Source organism: Sminthopsis crassicaudata, chromosome 5 (genome assembly GCF_048593235.1).
Source record: "Sminthopsis crassicaudata isolate SCR6 chromosome 5, ASM4859323v1, whole genome shotgun sequence".
Lineage (NCBI taxonomy): Eukaryota > Metazoa > Chordata > Mammalia > Dasyuromorphia > Dasyuridae > Sminthopsis > Sminthopsis crassicaudata.
The window spans coordinates 61,499,093-61,518,490 of NC_133621.1; the positions used below are offsets into that span (position 1 = coordinate 61,499,093).

At 37.2% G+C, this 19,398-nt stretch overlaps 1 protein-coding gene across 3 annotated transcripts in view; it reads right to left on the reverse strand.

The window, feature by feature from the left end:
• The window catches only part of PRTFDC1 (phosphoribosyl transferase domain containing 1), a 97,240-nt gene extending 79,608 nt beyond the window's left edge, over positions 1-17,632 (reverse strand). For 2 of the 3 annotated variants that reach the window (XM_074266954.1, XM_074266955.1), the window contains exons 1-3: positions 17,529-17,632; positions 5,774-5,880; positions 2,026-2,209 (exon numbers count right to left, since the gene is read on the reverse strand). In XM_074266954.1, coding sequence (XP_074123055.1) covers positions 2,026-2,209; positions 5,774-5,880; positions 17,529-17,576 — 339 coding nt within the window. In that variant the 5' untranslated portion in view covers positions 17,577-17,632. Of the gene's footprint in view, positions 1-2,025; positions 2,210-5,773; positions 5,881-17,497 lie in introns of all 3 variants that reach the window. The other variant, XM_074266953.1, reaches the window with a different exon arrangement.
• Between the last annotated feature and the right edge of the window lie 1,766 nt (positions 17,633-19,398).

Below are 19,398 nucleotides of genomic sequence, written 5' to 3' on the forward strand. Positions count from 1 at the left end.
TACCAACTAGTATAAAACAGAGCTTCTTAAACCTTTTCCACTTGCACCCCTTTTAACCAAGAGAAATTTTTACATGACCACCAGTATATAGGTATATAAAATAGGCATATAAATCAAACATTTACAGATAATAAATCATAATTTCATAATCTCAACACAATCCCATATAAGGTCTTAACCTACACAGTTTAAGAAGCTTTGTTATAATTTTCATTTGAATCTCACAACAACTCTGCAAGATGATATCCATTTTATAGTTGAGGAAACAAACTGGGAGGGATCTAAAATTAGTCTAAAATCAAACAGTCAGTAAAGTTACAAAGGAAGGGTTCAAATTTTGATCTTCCTTACTCCAAGTACATATTCTTTACCATGTTAATTTAATAAACTACCTCAGTAACTAGAGAAGGGGGAATTTTGTTTTGGAACTAAGGGTCAACAAAGAACTGAAAAATTCAAAAACTGGAACTAAAAGAATATGTCCTTCAACTTGGGACTGAAACTTTTTCATGTGAAATGGCCCATGTGTTTAAGAGAAAATTCTTTGCTATATAGTAACGTGATGACAAGGGAATCATTAGCAAATTATTATTAGCAAATCTCCATGCAAAGAGATTTTGGAAGAAACTGAAGGGTGGGTCTAGTTACCAGACAGAGACCCATAGGATAACCTAGGGCAGCCTAACCTCTGCTGCTTGTCCAAACTCAATCTATAATAGCTTGAACCTATAACTTATTTCCCATGTGACTTTCTTGGACCTTCTGGGGAGTTTCTTGGCTTAAACTTCTGTACTCATTCTTTCTTATCTTTATCTTAGAGTCTACAATTCATCTACCAGCTTCCTGATTTTTTCCCCATGATTCAGACCAGAATTGAGAGGAGCATCACAGCAACAGGACTCTGGGGAGACAGTGAGTCTGCGATGGTTGTACCAAATGATAGCTTGGGCAATACGAATTATAGAACTGTCATTGGCTATGGGAAGGAATCACGTCCACTTGGATGCTGGCATCCTGTTGGGAAGAAATTCACCTCCCAAAGGATGTTGGCAGTCTGGGACAATGTTCCACTCACTCCAAATTAATTACTGTCCTGGTTGTGACTTATTTACTTGAAATGGAATTTCTCCACCACACAAACTCCATTTCCCAAACTGAACTTCATTGTAGTCCTTCATGATCTTACCCTGGGGCAGGATTGGGTGGGAGAGAAAAATGGTACACAGTCGAATCTGGCATATAGACTATAAACAAGTTACTTTAAATAATAAATCTCCATTCATAAATAACCAAATTAATTACACACACATATATTCCCTCTGTGGATATGTGTGTATACACGTACACAAGACGGAGAGACAGATTTCCTCATACAGTATCAGCATAGCATTCTAACCAGTTGATTAGGTAAATACACAGAACACAACACGGTGAGCTAGGTAGGAAAGTACAAGGAAGAAGTTAAAAAAAGATTAAAGTCCTAAGGATGCTGTCTTTGGAAAGGAAAGCCCCCTTCTCTTTTCATAAACCACTAGTTTGGGGGAGCCTTCATTTGGAGTTGCTCTGAGCCTGCTTAGTCATATTGGGTGATAAGGTATTCACAAATTGTTTCACTTCTTCAATTTCTGGTCATTCCTGCAGGCCAAATAAGAGAGTATTCTACTAGAATCAATAGTAGCTACTAGGGGACAGAAATCCTAGACTACCTTAACTTGATATGTCAAGGTCAAGCTCTAGTAAGTAATCTTGTGGAACTTATAGCTATTTTTTAAATGATAAAACACTTTTGAGTTGAATCTTTTGATATCCATACAACAAAAATAGTTTTGGGGGAAAATAAAAATAATTTTTACAAGATTAAGTAAAACAAGTTTGTTTGTTTTTTCCTCTAAAATACTCCCAGTCTATCAAGCCATCTCACTTTTTTTTTTTTTCAGAATTTTTCATTTTTGGAAATTTAATTTCTCTGCCCATTTTTATTTGGCTCCAGACAATGTAATTGAAACGGAAAATCTGCCCACTTACCCGGTAACTCTTTAGTCTGATGAAGTCAACCTTCATTGAGACAAATGTATCTGAATTTCGACTGATAGTCTTTAGATTCTCCACAAGGTCAGCACAGAATTTGTAGCTTCCTTTAAGCACACATAGAACCACGATGTCACAGAATCCAATATCATTCATGATATCCTTTGCCAATTTCTCAGTTCTGGAAAGGAAATCAAAAGACAAAAAATAAATAGCCACAAATTTCTTGAGGTCATAAGCGTCCCAACTACAACTGATCAAAGCACAATATGTAGCATTAGGTTGCACTTTTGGAGGAAAAGTATTTAATTGCAAAAAAAGGAGCTTCAAAATATGAGAATTATGTGATTTCTAAAATTAGAAGCTAATTGATTAGCAAATGTTACTAAAATTTGTTTTTGGTCAATGGGAAATGGGCAATAGCAACAATTGACATGTACCTAATGCTTTAAAATCTTCAGCTTTACATACATTAACTCATTTAAGCCTAAATCCTTCAATGTAAACACTTCATATGTTGGAAGTATTATTTTACAGATGAGCCAAGTCGACAAGATCTGGTGCTTTGCTAAACACTGTGTATAAAGGAAGAGACAATTGGCAAGCAAACTATTTACAAATAAGATTTATATAGGGTGAATTGGAGATAATGTCAGAAAGAAGACCCTGACATTGAAAGGGACCAGGACAAATTTCTTGAAGAAGATGGATTCTAAGTGAAATTTGAAGGAGGAGAAGAAGAATAGACAAGGAGGAAGGGCATTGCACTGGGGGACAGCCAGTAAAAATAAAGAATAGGGAAATGGGTTGTTTGTGATAAGAATAGTAAGGAAGGTAGAACCATTGAATTATAGAGGAGGGGAATAAATTGTAAAACAGCCAGAAAGGTAGTCGGGACTAGGTTATGAAGGTTCTTAGGAGCTAAGGAGAATATTTTATATTTGATCCTGCAGATTATACACAGTGACTAGAGTTTATTGAATGTGGTAGAAGGGGAATGACATGGTTAGACCTGTACCTTTTTTTTCTCCCTACCTCCACCTAATAATTTTTTCCAATTACATGCAAAGACAGTTTTCAATATTCATATTTGCAAGATTTTTTAGTTTCAATTTTTTCTCCCTCCCCCCTTCCCTCCCCCACCCCCAAGAAGCAAACAATCTGATATAGGTTAAACATGTATAATTGTATTAAACATATTAATTGTGTTGTGAAAAAATCAGAACAACAACAAAAAAACTACAAGAAAGAAAAAAACAACAAAAAAGTGAAAATAATGCTTTGATCTGTATTCAGTCTCCATAGTTCATTTTCTGGATGTGGATGGCATTTTCCATCAGAAGTCTGTTGGAATTGGTTAGATAGATCTGTACCTTAAGAAAGGTTATTTTGACAGTTGAAAGAAAGATGGAGTGACGGAGGGAGACACGAGGCAGGAAGACAAACCAAAAGATTTTTATAATAATCCCAGGGTAAGATGCATAAGGGGTACACCAGAGTGACAGAAGTGTCAGGAGAGAAAGGGACACATACAAGAGATGTTACAAAAGTAAAATGGATATCCACAGATAGGATACAGTGGAGTAAGACAATAGAAGTCAAAGCTAAGACTTTAATTTGTGAATTAGAATATTGGGAACCCTCAACATGGTGCCCTCAACAGGAACAAGAAAGTTAGCAAGAGAAAAAGAGTTCTGAGGGAAAGATAATAAGTTCAGTTTTGCACATGTTTAGGTTAAAATGGTGATTAAGAATCTGATAACTTTGGAAGACATCATTTCAGGTGAATGATGAGCTTGGGGACCAGAATGCAGAATGAGAGGGGGAGAAGAGCGGGCATCTTTTATAAACAGCCTTTTCAAGGAGTTTAGCCACCAGAGTGATACAGGGTGACAGGTGGGGGGGATGGATGGATCACATGAGGGTTTTTTTTGAGGATGGCATGTTTGTAAACAGTAGAGAAACAGCCATTATACACTGAGAAATTGAAGATTAAGGAAAATTAAATATTAATATAAGAGATGATCAATGGGAAAAACTAGTGAAAAGAAGATGGCATAGGATCACTTTGCATTTACAAAGAGTTCGCCTTGGCAAGGAGATGGACTATCTCTTCATTGGAATTATTCCAAAGAGTAAACAAGGTTCAGAAGGAGGAAGTGACTTGCCTTTCTTCACAGAGATGAGAAATGTCAAAGGAGGGAATTTAGCATAAATTTTCTTATCTCCAAAGTTTCAAGCAAAGCAATAGCATGCCTTAAAATTAATTTTGCCAATTTGACAGATACAAGTGATACCTCAGACTTTTGATTTGATTCCCCTTCTAATCTTCTATTTAGGCTATTTATTTCCTTTGCTGTCTGTTTTTTTTAAAAATATTTTTACAAATATCCATTAATTGCTTAAGTTTAAATTTATTAACACCAATCAAAATGTGATAACCAATACTGTGAACTAACTTGAGTTTATAATTTTTTCTTCATAAGATTTGGGTGATGTGAATTATTTCTCTTCTTTTTTGGAGGAAATTTGCAAGGTATTGTTCAATTTTATTAATCCTATTATTAAAGCATCTACATATGAGAAATTTCATTATGCTGTCATTCTTTATACTGCAAATGTCCCAGTAGCCAATGTCCTTATTATTAGCTGTGAAATGTAAACTCAAGCCAATAAATGGCATGTGTTGGCTTATTTAGTCTGAGAGGAATGAAAGAAGGGAGGTAGGGACTAGGCCAAGTAAGGGAATTTCCATTAATAAAGCAAGTAGACAATTCCTCTGAAATTTAATTTTATAGAGTTACCTAGAGCAGGGTTTTTGAAACTTTTCTACTTGCAAATCCTTTTTACCGAGAAAATTTTATGGGACCCATGGTTTATAGACATATATACAATGTCTATTGTATACAACAGGTATACAATCAAAATATTTACTGACAATACACCATAATTTCATGACCCCCACATTCAGTAACAAGACCCCATATGGAGCTGTGAACTACAGTTTAAGAAGCTGGGATGAGGAACACCAACAGTAGAGGTATGCTGGAGCTAGCTATCTCCAAACAGCTGAGTTGTTAAATTTTCACTGCCAGCATGGATACCTCAGAAATCCACAATTGCTAAAAAGTTGAGCTTGACGTTATTATTTGGTTGTCTAGATTTAAGAATTAGTAATGTAGATTAAATTTAAAATAAGTGGTGAATACATTATTCCTCTCCCCAGCATTTACAAGCTCACCCTGAAGGATGTCATTTGCTTTATCCAGGGTCACACAATCAGTTTGCATTAACTTGAGTCTGGTCTTCCTAGCTCTGAGGCCATGAAGCCTCTTAAACAGTAAATATGGATAAGGATAGCAATTAAACCTTTATGTTTTTTTGTCATGTCATATAAAAGGAAACCTTTGACTGCATATTTGGTGACATCATGAAATAAGAAAGGGAATGGAAGATTCTGAAGTACAGAAAATTTATCAGAAACTCGGAACTGGAAGGGAACTGATATGTTCAGCCCTTTTATCTTACATACAAAGAAATCACAGCTCAGATAGTGCTGTGCTTGTGTATAGTAATAGAACAATCAATTCCATCACAGACCTAGTAACAGGAAGGGTCAGGAAAAAGCTTCAAGTCCTCTGACTCAGTATTTTTTTTGTTAATATATCTCCTTTCAGAACATGTTTTAAAGTTTGCAGTTAGCCTGTCAAACTGAACTAAGCATGTAAGAAAAAAATGAACCCACCTGTCCACAATGACACCATGGGGTATAAGCACGCGGTTCAGATCTCCACAGTAGTGCTGTGGGTAAGTGAATAAATCCAAGTGATAGCCTGGCCAGTCATCAGAAATCTGAAAGTAAAGTTACTTGGGTTGAAGTTATTTTCAATTGGATAATATGGCCTAAAATGTACATACAGATCTAGCAAACAATGACCTAAAAGCATAATCTGTGAATGTCTATAAAGGGTATGATGATAAAGATCCTGCAGTTTGTGGGAGCATGTTAGGAAACCCCCTCCTGGAACACTGCCTTGTCATGGTGGAGGGACTTGTGTAGCTCAATGAAATGGAGCTATGCTGTGCAGGGTTACCCCAGACAGGCGGGTCAGAGGGGAGAATTCTAAGAAAAGGTGATTCTCCTGCAGAAGGAAATGCCAAACCACTCCAGTATCTTTGCCATGGAAACCTCATGAACAGAGACTCTATCACAGGGTTATGAAGAGTTGAACACAACTGAATGAAGAACAAGTTAAGTAATGAGTTATTGAACATTGATAAACTACTGGACAAACTACTCTGTTCTAGAACCAGACTGGTCTTATGTCTCATGAATAAGTGAAACTTCACGTCCCCTCTGTGCATCGGCCTCCTTCCCTTCTCTACTCCATCTCTGAGTCTGATCCTTTTTCTAAGACCTGGCTTGAGTTTGGTCTCTTCCATGAAGATATCTCCAATTACTCCTGGTCTTGCTGATGTGGGATTTGGGATTTCAGCACTATATTGGTGGGACTGGGAAGAAAAGGGGCATTGGGCTTATGATTTCATTGGGAATTATCACTGGGGGAAAAAATAACTCCTTTTCTCCAAATGGGATTATTCTACAGCTTATGGTCTTAGAGAACTGTCTGTGGTATTGAGAGGCTGTGACTTGACAAAGTTCACATAGTCTATTTCAGAAGTGGATCTTGAATTCAGATTTTCTTGAGTTCAAGGCTGGCTCTCCATCCACTATGCTCTGCTAACTTTCCAACCCTAAATACTATTTAAACATTTGGGGGTTTTGTGTTTGTTTTTGGTCTAGACCTCAGTTTGGGGGAATTCTCTAGTTTGGAAATTTCCTGCATTGATAAAGGTGGCCATTTGTCTATACTTATAGTCTTAGAGGGTAGTGGAGGTCCATAGGGGATTAAAAGATTCGCCTCTAATTTCAGAACAAGAGTGTGTCAGATGTAGGATTTAAATCCAGATCTTTTTGACTACAAAGGTGGTCATCTACCCATTATGTCATGCTGCTTGCTAATCAGCAATATACATATGCCTGTACATATTTGTATGTGTGTATGTGAGTGTGTAATCCAGTAAGAATTTATTAAGCACACTATGTCAAACACTGTGCTAGGAAGTGGATATATACATAAATAACCCTTTCAAGGTGCTTACACCCTTCATATTGATTGATATCAGGTGGTAATTGGATAAATCAATAATGTCTCCTCTATTTAGACCCTAAGTTCCATGAGGGAAGCATTACCTATGCGAGTTCTGCAATCCTATTGAATCTAGCTCATCACTAAACAATATCATATTCTTAATAAACAAGGTTTTTTTCATATGAATTTAGATCATACTAATTTAGAGTTCACGATCATCTGAATAGAAAGTATACTGAAGTTTTTTTCTCTGTCCGCGTTGAAAATGGACATGAACATTATTGCTAAGGATATATTTCATCTTTTTACAGAAAGCAAAATTTAGAATTATTTTGATGAAGCCATGATCTCATTGATGGAGATGGCCTTTCAAATAGTACAGATTATGATGTATAAAGAAGGTAAAGATCTTCTCATCTTTTATGACTCTTTTCAGTGTCCTGCAAATGTTCTATAAGATTATACCAAATGAAATGTGGCTTCCTCTAGATCGGGGATTCTTAACTTTATTTTTGTTTCATGGACTCATTTGGCAACCTGATAAAGTTTATGGATGCCTTAATTGGTAAGACAAAATACATAGGATTATAAAAAAAACCTATATAGGGAAATATACAGTGAACATTTTTTTAAACTTTGTGGACCTCAGGTTAAGGACCTCTGCCTAGACCTCTTTTCATTGAGTAGATGCCAATGGAACAAATGGGCTACCTTTTAATAATCTATATTCTTTTTTAAAAAGTTTCCATTTTAATTACAAATCATTACTGAATTTCCCTATGGTACTCTGCCTAATAACATTATATTATTCTAATAATCATTGGTATAAAAATGGGAAATATCCTCATGTCTAGAATGCTCTTGTTTCTCACCTCCACTTTGGAGAATCCCTTATTGTTGGATTCAGATATTTTTTTCAATCATATCCAACTCTTCATGATTGCCTTCTTGGTAAAGGTACTGGAATGGTTTGCCATTTCCTTCTCTAGTCCATTTTATAGATGAAAAAGTGAGGCAAAAAGGGTGTTAAGTGATTTGCCCAGGTTCAGTAAGTGTCTAAGGCCACATTTGAATTCAAGATGAATCTTTCTCATTTCAGGCCTGGAACTCTATCCACTGTGCCACTAATCTGTCCTAGAAAATCTCTATCAACCCTCAAATTATGGCTTAAGAGGCTGCCTTTATTGAAGCCAAATGTTTATTGGTGCTTACCACTCTTAAATTACCTTGTATTTATTTACTCTGGATATATTTTCTACATCTTTATCTATGGATCTATTGCTTTTTTCCATTAGAATATGAGCATCTTAAGAACAGGGACTACTTCATTGTTTGTGCTTTTATCTCCAGAGCCTAGCATAGAGCTTAACTCATATGTAATAAAGAAATGCTTGCTAAAAATATTATATCAAAACATAGACTAACTTTATGTTCTAATTCATCTAAATTAGCAGGTTTTTACTCTGAGGCTAATTCCTAATGAAAGGAGAAAAAATGTATAATGATTATTGGGGAGTCTTACTATGGAGGAGGAATAGGGAGGAATTTATGTGCAGGAGCTAAGAATACTAATTTGCTACTAAAGAAGACATAGGTCATGTGAGATGATATATTTATTATAATTTCTGCTTTTGAGAGGAGACTGAGACTGTTGGATTTTGCTTGAATTTGGGAGTTCTGAGCTATAATAGAGCTAAAACTTAGTACCCGCATTAAGTTCAGTGCCGAGGAGCCACTAGAATGGGGTTGGTATCAGGCTATCTAAGGAGAAGTGAACCCAAAGACCAAGTTGAAAACATAGCAGATCAAAGCTTCCATGCTAATCACCAGTGGGAATGGGTCCTGAGAGATCATTCTACTCCATTGGGGAACACAAGGATACCCAGTCTGAACATGGGTACACATGAATGTACACACACACACACACACACACACACACTCACACACACACACACTCACACACACATACATATACCAATAATGCAAACATATACCAATCTATAAAATGGGCATACATATACCAATAGCATTTTCATCCACATCATCCCTTTTGATCCTTGCAATGATTCTGTAGTTGGTGTACAATTTTATAAATGAAGAAACCAAGAATCACACAGCTAAGAAGTTATAAAAGCAGGACTTTAGCCCACAGTCTAATTTCCAAATCCATTGTTCTTTCCACAATTCATACTGACTCTCACTAATTACCGATAATTGTCTTCACATTTTTTCTAAATATTTTATCCCTTTCCCTCAAAGAATTTCAGTATCACTTCAGCTTTAACATAATACTCTGGAAAAATAAGCTATATTACAATAGAATTTTCTTCAGTTCCATTCCCCCACATAAATAATGTGTTTTTTGTTCAAAAAGGACCAAATCTTGGCCCAATTGGAAAAGTCATTGAAGAAAACTAAGTCACAAGGCTAAGAGTAACCTGAATCTGTTTTTCTCAAGAATTCTGTAATATTCATTCTAAGTCATTAAAAATATCTTGTTACTTAGATTACTTTTTGTTTTTAGATATTTTTAATAAGAATTGTTAAACAGCACAGACATATACACACACAGTCAAGTAGAAGTTTGGAAACAAAGATGTTTATTTTTCCCCTCTCCTAACTTCTAAGTCACTTAAACTTGTGAATATGTCACCATTTTGAAAAAAAAATCACATAGACTTAGGCTACATGGGGGTGAGAATTGCTTCATTATGATACTCACTAAAAAGATTTCTAGAAATTAAGGTCAAATAATGCCCTTAGGAATCTCTCACAGATCTCTTGATTACCTAATAACTCAGATTAAGTTTATATATTAACACAAAAAGAACCACTTTCAAATTCATTAATTCAGTTGAATATACAATTAAAGCAGGATTATAAAGAAGGACAACTTTGGAAGAGTTAAGAATTCTGATCAATGAAATAACCACCTGTGATTTCAAAGGACCAATCATGAAAAGACCTTAACAGATAGGTGAGCACACAGAGTACAAAAAGAGAAATAACTTTTCAAATGCTATGGAGCCAAAATCCGAGATTTAACAACTACTATTATAAAGGAGCAGAGGGGTTGGGATATGATATTCTGGAAGGCAAAGAAGCTAGGATTACAACCAAAAATAATGTTATCCAGAAAAACATCATAATCCTACAGGGGGAAATGGACACTTAATGAAAAAAAGAGGAATTCTAGGCATTTCTGATGAAAAAACCAAAGTTGAATAGAAAATCTGGCATTCACACTTAAGAACTCTCAAGAAAGGCAGAAAAACAGACAAATATGAGTGAGAAATCACGAGGGACTTAATAAGGTTAAACAGTTTATATCCCAAATAGGAGGATGATACATGTAACCCCCAATAACTTTATTGTTAGTATTAGTATTAGAATAGTTAGTTAGGAGACTACTTAGATGGAGAGAGGGTTATGGACCGACTATATTGGGGTTATCACAAAAGAAAAATGAAGAGCTAAGAAAGAGGGATGTAATGGCAGAAGTGGGAAAGGAGGGAAAGAGTAGAAAAAAGTATCTCACATAAAAGAGGTACTCAAAGAAGTTTTTACATGGCAAGGGGAAATGGGAAGGAGGTGACAAAGTCTGAATCTTACTTTCCCTTTGAATTGGCTCAAAGAGGGAGGAAAATACACACACACACACACACACACACACACGAGGTTGTAAATAATACTTATATACATGTTTATATGTATATGTATTCCCACACACACTAAAATGGTTATACAAATCTATCTTACCCAACAAGGAATTAGGAGGGTAAGTGACTAAAAGAAAAGGAGAGGTGATGATAGGAAGGGAGAGCAGATTAAGGGAGGCAATGATAAGCAGAACCGATTTTTGAGGAGGGACAAGATTTTTTTAAAAAGGGAGAGAGAAGAATAAATAGAAAATATAGGATGAATGGAAAATACAATTAGCAATCATAACTGTGAATGTGCCTGGAATGAATTCACCCCTAAAATGGAAGTACATAGCAGAATGGATTAGAAACCAGACAATATTTTGTTTACAAGAAACAACAGAAAGACACACACAGAGTTAAAATAACAGCTGGAGCAGAATCTATTTTGCTTCAGTGGAAGCAAAAAAAAAAAAAAAAAAAAAGGCAAGGGTAAGCAACTGATCTCAGACAAAGCAAAACAAAAAAAAATTCCCAATTAAAAGTGATAATCAAGGAAAATACATTTTGCTACAAGGTACCATAGACAATGAAATAGAATAATATGAAACATACATTTATCAAATTACTCAGTATCCAAATTCTTTAAGGAAAAGTTAAATGAATTACAGCCAGAAATAAATAATAGAACTATACTGTTGTGGGGGACGTCTATCTGTCTCTCTTGAAACTCAGTAAATCTAACCATAACATAAATTAGAAACAAGTTAAGGAGATAAACAGAATTTTAGAAAAGTTAATTATGAGAGACCTCAGGGGAAAATGGAATGAAAATGGAAAGGAGTCTAACTTTTTTTTCCCCCAACTATACATAGTACCTTCACAAAAACTGACCATGCATCCGGGTATAAAACTTCACAAACAAATGTAGAAAAGGAGAAATCTTAAACTCACCCTTTCCAGAGCACAATGTAGTTATATATATATATATATATATATATATATATATATATATATATATATATATATATATATATATATATATATACACATATATATACATATACATATATATGTATATATATATTCACTTAAGAAAAGTAAAAAGATAGGTTAAAAATTAATTGAAAAGTAAATAATCTTATCCTTAAGAATATATCAGTCAAAGTACAAATACTCAAAATAAGCAATAATTTCTTTAAAGAGAATGACAATGAGACAACACATTAAATTTGTGGGATATAGCCAAAGCAGAACTTAAGGGGAAACTTATAGCTCTAAATGCTTACATTGATGAAAGAGCAATTTAATGAATTGGGCATAAAACGAAAAAAAATTAGAAAAAGGACAAATTAGAAATCCCCAATTAAGACCAAAATAGAGAATTCTGAAAATCAAAGGAGAAATTCAAAAGAGAAATTAATTAATTTATTAAGGAAACCATAGAACTAATAAATAAAACTAAAAGCTAGTTTTATGATATAACCAACAAATTAGATAAGCCATTGGTCTTGATTTTTTTTAAAGCAACAAAAAACTAAATTGTCAATATCCAAAAGGAAAAGGGTAAATATATCACCAATGAAGATAAAATTAAAGTTATTATTAGGAGCTTTTCCTAAAATCATAGAAACATTTTGACCCTTAGTCCTATTTCTTACATACTAAATAGCATTATTGAGAATTTATTTTTGCAAATTGATGAATGTATTCAAATTTGGTACTTTTTTGTGAATGGTGGTAAAAGCTTGCTCAGAAAGTTGAAGGAATGACTTTTATATACATGACAAAATGTGGCACTTCAAAATTAAGATGAATTTGTAGAATCACAGAATAACAAAGCTGGGGTGCTACAAGGGACAACAGTGGTCTTCCAGTCCAGTCCACACACAAGAGACATCCCTGATACACAAAAGCATCCCTACTCTACTTGAAGACATCTAAGGAGGATCCCACAAGTTGAAGAAGATTCTACAATTTTTTTAAACAACTCTATTTGTAAGGATATATCTCCTGACATCAATACTAAATTTGTCTCTTTGCAACTTTTACTCTTTGCTCCTAATTTAGCCCTTCAATGCCAAACAACATAAATGTAATCTCTCCCTCCATATAACTGCTTGGTAGGACTAAGGTTCCCATTTCCCTTTAAGAGGGGTTATCTTCCTCTAAAAGGTAACAAAGCTTTGCCTGGAACTTGATCGACCTTTTCATTTTTTGACAGCTTCCTAGTCACCTAAAGATATAAAAAAAATCCCATTCAATGGAATCAGGATTCCTGCCTGGGATTTCTGAAGACCAACCAAGTCATTATACCCTGCTCTGTTGACCAGACACATTAACATGTGAATTTGAAAGACAAGGGGGAAATCATTCAAGGAAGCTTAATGTCACTATATCCTTAAAGTGTTAGGGTAAAGTAATTTCCTTGTGTTCTGTGTTCAAAGGTGTTAAAGTCCTCTTTATCTAAATAAGTTGATGGCATTAAGACTATCTCTAGCAATTGCCTTTCACATTTAAACAACTATGATTTAATTGTATTATCCTCTTTATTTCTTCTTTTCTCTAACCTAAATATCCCCAGTTCCTCTTGCTTATCCCCAAATGATGTGCTCAAGGCCTTTCATCATCTTGGTTTAACCTCCTCTGGATAAACTTATTAATGTTCTTCTTAACCCATGACTATTATCATTCCCATTTTACAGATAAGGGAACCAAGGTAGAAAAGTAATTTGTTCAGAGTCAAATAGTTAATAAGAGTCTGATGCCCAGATCTTCTTGACATTAGGTCCAGTACTCTATACAAGATATCACTTAGTTGCCTTTTGCTTCAGACTTGAGATTTTATCAATATGAAGGACTCCAGCTGTGGAAATTCCCTTTGCTAATGCACATTCACATAACTCCAGTAACATATAGTTAAAAAGATATGCCTGGGCAGCTGAAAAGCTGTTGAAGGTCACAGAATCAGTGAGTAATAGGATGAGTTTGAGCTCAAATCTTCCTGACCAAGCTTGGTTCTCCATCCACTGGTTCTTGCTGTCTCTCAACCCCTTAATAGGATTATTTCAGAATAACATACCAAACTTCTTACAGTAATAATCAAGCCAGACTCTGGTGTCATCTAAAAAATGAAACACATTTGAATTTATAATCCTTAGATTTCAAGTTCCTATACTGCCAATTAAAAAAAAAAAAAAACTCTGCCTAATGTTATAATGGGACCAGTTTTAAAGCAGACTCTATTTTGCAAATATAAATGATTTTGGATCATCTGCATGGGGATTTTCAGCAGTGAATTTTTAATTCCTTTTCTATGCCTGTGAATAATCAAGAGGAAACTCTAATCAGTTTCTAAGTGTTAAGGAGCAGGTGCTCAGATTAAGGGTTTTCAGCTTTTTATTTTCCTTTTAATTACATACATGAGGAAAAAAAAAAACATGACTTTTCTACTGCCTTTCCTATTGCCTCTAGTATATGATGCACACTCCTCAGCCTCCAAAATCTAGCCCCAACCTACCTTTCTAGATGTTTTTTCATATTACTACCTTTCCCACACAATATTATAGTAAATTATCCCATGATTTCAATGTCTTTCCCTCCCCCCATCCAATACATTCCCTAAATTTGGGGTTCTCAACTTTTGTGTCCGGTAAATCTGCAAACACTTTCTCCGAATACTGTTTAAAATGCAAAAAAAAATTTAGGATTACAAAGGATACTGACATAGTTATCAAAGTATTCTTTAAAAGTTCACAGGTTAAAAACACTGGACTCAAATCACCCAAGAATACAGAGCTATTAGCGGCCCACTGAATTTCTTCTACCAACCTGAAGTCTCATACCATCCCTGAAATTCATATAATGGACTCACTGTGATGTCACTCTGATCAGATGGCTCCTCCTAGAACTTCTTTTTATGGAAGGTGTCTAGGCCAACCAACCGTGACTCATTTTTCTGCAGGCTGTTCTCAGGAGTCCTTCTCCCATGCTCAGGACAACACAAAGGACCTTACTCCCTCCCCTGACCTTTTCAGCTTCCTTTTTGGTATGGTCTTCTCCCGTTAGAATGTAAGCTCCCTGAAGTACAGATAGTCCCAGGTCAGGCATATAGTAAGTGAAAAATAAATAACCATTGACTGATTGACTGATCTATCTCTCAGAATCCTATATTCCTTAAAGTTCAATGAAAATACTAACTCATAAAATTTCTGACCTCTCCTCTCATGCTTAATGTTATTCTCTCCCCAATTCTTATTGTTTCCCCTTCCTCAAATTTCTTTGTTTTATATTGGTATACTCCTATTTCCTCATTAGAATGTAAGTTCTCTTCATTTTAGTCATTATTCCCAATGCCTTCCCTGCACTTATTATTGAACTGAATTAATTATGATGCCTGCCCAAATTGCTGTGATATCTCATAGAACATTCAAAGGGCCAAGTACTCCAAAAGTTACAGTATCTAAACAACAAAAGGCTGACATGGCATCTTAGCAACATTGGCTTCTTACTGTCACTTAATTTCTATCTTCTCTTGAATACAAATTACACTTTTTAAAATCTTCTTTGAATAGTCAGTTTAATATTTACATGACATTAAGGAGGACAATATGATATAATAGCTAATATTAATTAAGCCTGCACTATGTACCAGGCACTGAGGCAAGTGCTTTACAAATATTTATCTCATTTGATCCTCAGGACCACCATAGGATATGAGTTCTATTATTATCCCTGGATAATACAGAAGAGGAAACTGAGGCAGAAGTAAAGTGACTTGCTCAAGACAGTACATTGCACTTGCACAGGTAAGTAAATATCTGAGGCTGTATTTGCACCTAGGTTTTCCTGCCATCCTGGGCAACTTAGTGATGGAGTAGATAGGGTGCTGGCCTTGGAGTCCAGAAAACTCATCTTCCTTCAGTCACTAGCTCTGTGATCCTGGGCAAGTCACTTAAACTTGTTTGCCTCAGTTTCCTATTTGGAGAAGAAAATGGGAAACCAATATCTTTGCCAAGAAAACTTCAAATTAAAACAACAACAACTTTCTGACTCTAAACTCAGCCCTATGAACACTACTGTGCCACCTAGCTTCAAGTGGTATAGGTTGTAAACCAATCTTGGAGTAAAAAAAAAAATCTGGGCTCCTGCTCTTAATACAACCTGACTGAGTGATCCTAACAAGTCACTTGACCTTTAAGATCCCCAGGAAACTCTGTAAGACCTTAAATTGCAGAAAAAGTGCTAATCTGGACTCATAATATTGAAAAAGTCATATTAACTTCTTAGGCCTCAGTTTTCTCACTTGTAAAATGAATGGTTCACATTACACAATTTCTAAGATTTCTTCCAGCTCTAAACTGAGGACCCTATATTATAGCTACCTTACAGGGTCTTTGGGAGAGAGGCACTTACATCACTATTTCACATATTATCCCGACTCAAGCAGATCCATTATAACCAGTAAGTTCTAAACTGTGAGAAATTTTACCTATCTGACCTCCCTTCTTTGTACTGGTTTAATTTTGTGATAGTCGAAATAGAGGAACTCAATAACGATGCTATAATCTTATCTCCTTTAAGGTTGTTTTCCTTGAACTATTTCTTGGTCAAGAAAATTAATTTTGGGAGAAAATTCTCTGTTGGAGGGGAAAACTTCAATTCAGTGATTTTAAAATGTAACTGCTTGAGACAGAAGCCATAACATTCCAAACAATTATTCTCATAACTATCCAATTTTGAATGCATTTGCTTTTTCCTGAAAACATATCCAAGTGAGTGAAAATGTGTATTACAGCATATTTTAATGCCAAAAGCCCATGAACCTCTTCAAGTGGAATAATACAAGTACAACATTTTTGCAACCTAAGAGCACAGTAGCTAAAAAGTAAAGGAACATTAATTATCAGCCTAAATGAGATCTTAAAAACCAGGTACAAGAAAAATCTAAGTTACCAAAGGTTAAGACTTTGGAATTCGTTTTCAATGAATTTCTTTAAGGAAGCCAATAGGATTTGGTATGGAAAGGGATCTTATTATCCAATATACCCATTTTACAGATGAAGAAACTGAGACCTAGAGAAATCATTTATCCAAGTAAGTAGGAATTTAATACATGGGTAGAAGTAAGTAGCAGTGCCTAAGATTTCAACTGGGGTCCTCTGACTCCAAATTGAGGGATTTCTATTAAAAGCACGCAGCCTTTCACTTTCACCATCCTGTGGATTTGTTTTTTTTTTTTTTTTTTCCTTTTCATCTTAAAGTCATCCCAAAGCAGGAAGAAGGGGAGGACAGTCTAAGGAGGAGTCATAAAGCAGAAACTCACCTGCATCCTCCCCATCCCTAGCCCCTCCCCCCATTTCTAAAACCGAGGCCTGGAGCGAGATTGGAGCGAACAAAAGGCAAGATCCAGCCCCGGGGTGGGGGGCCGAGCCCTAGTGAGGATGAGGAGGGAGAAGAAAGGCTGGAGGACGGGGAGAAGAAGAAGAAAAGGCGGGGGCGGTGATGTCTGCAGGGCTGGGGGGAGGATGGAGACAAGGTGGTCCCTGGGAGCCCCGGCGCTCCTCGCTCCATCGCGGGGAGGGATGGAGGAGCCAGCCCGGGAGGACTCCGAAAGTGCTCCATTCCCGTCTGGAAAGGGGAGGTGAGGGAGGTACAGAGGGGGTGGGCGCTCACTGCGGCCCGGAAATCAGGAGTTTCCATTTACCACGACCCCACGCCCGCAGTCTCGCGCCTCCTCTCTCTTCCCAGCCATGTTCTCCTGGAGGAAAGCAGGAAGGAAGGAAAGAAAGGCAGCCCGCGGCTCCGGGAGGGGGGGCGGGGGGCGGGGGCAGCGAGGGGAGGGGGCTGCGGCGCCGGGCACCGGCCGCGGGGACAGCTCCGCCCCTGCCCCCGGCCAGCTGGCGGGAAAGGCTCAGCCCGCGGCCCCCGGCTCCCATTGGCTGGGAGCCAACTCCTCCTGCTGCGGCTGCTTCCCTCCCGGCGCCCGCCGCGGAGGATGCTCGGGGCCCGCAGCGGCCTCGCGGAGCCTGCCCCGGCGGCCATTCGGTGCGGGGGCTGCCCCTTCCTTCGCGCCCCCAGCCTGTGAGAGCCCGGTCCGGGCTGCTGCCCTGGGGCCTGTATCCCTGAGGCCTGACCGAGACCGGGAAAAACGGAGAAAAATGTCTTCGCTTCGAGTTCTTTCCCTACCCCAAACATTCTCTTGTAAAACCCTCAGGAAACACCAGTATTTCATTTATAGAAAAAAAAGGGGATTGTATAAAACACGAAACTTCCGCCACAGGTTTTGTTTCGGAAGGTTGTCTATATTACAATTAGCACGCTCTCTGTCCGGTGTCTCCGTTCTGTAATTCTCTTTTATTTCTCCTGAGAATTGTAAAACATCTTATCGACACCCCTCCCCCTTTGCGTTGTTTATTGCCACTTGCTACAGGACCTTCCTCTCCACAGAATCTCTTCCTTGTCCCAAAGATGTAAAAAAATAAAACTACTCATTGGCCAAAAGAGAGTCCTAAAAGAATGAGGTGGGAGCCGGGGGTTTCCACTCACTTTTATCCCGCCTCAAAGAAAGCGCTTCCAAGACCACATCCCAGCGCAGGAGTCCTCGTGGGGTTTCGCCCTTTTTATTCACCATCACGGTCTCTGAACTCTCTCCAAGCTTCCCCTCAAGCTGTGGAACTCAAACCGCACGCGATGGCCCCGAAGGGCTGACTTAGGCCTTTGTCAGACCGACCGGACTAGGCCTCTGGGGCTCTTCCAGCTCGGAAGTTCTGTGACGCTCCATGGGTCCAATGGGTGATATTTGCATTGACAACCTGGTACATTTTAGAATAACCCAACTCAGAGGGGCAGCTGGGGGGCGCAGTGGATAGAGCACCAGCCCTGGATTCAGGAGGACCCGAGTTCAAATCTGGTCTCAGACACTTAACCCTGGGCAAGGCATTTAACCCCTATTGCCTCAGCAAAAAAATAAAAAAAATAACCCAACTCAGACCTGAATGGAACTTGGAGAAAGGGTTCACTGTAACTTCCGGCTTGCTAAAGCATTCTTTTTTGTTATTTTTTATTATTATTTAATATTAATATTTAATAATTTAATATTATTATTTAATAGTTTTTATTTACCAGATATATGCATGGGTAATTTTACATTGACAATTGCCAAACCTTTTGTTCTAATTTTTCCTCTCCTCTCCCCCCACCATGGCAGGTGGACCAATACATGTTAAATATGTTAAATATAAATTAAATACAATATATGTATACATGTCCAACAGTTGTTTTGCTGCACAAAAAGAATCGGACTTTGAAATAGTGCACAATTTTGCTAAAACATTCTTGAACCATCCCTAGACATAGGAGAGTCTATGATGTGTGTTTTATCCCTTTGTCTAAATCTATGAACCCCATCTTTGAACTCTCTCCAAATTCTTCACACTCCCCCAAGTTGTGGAACTGAGAACTGGACAGAATACTCCATCAAAGGTCTGACTCAGAATTCTCCCAAGGGTTTCTGTTTTATTCTTCAGATTTGGGTAGAAGCCACAAAAAAGACTACGACCTTTGCCAAGGTTTTA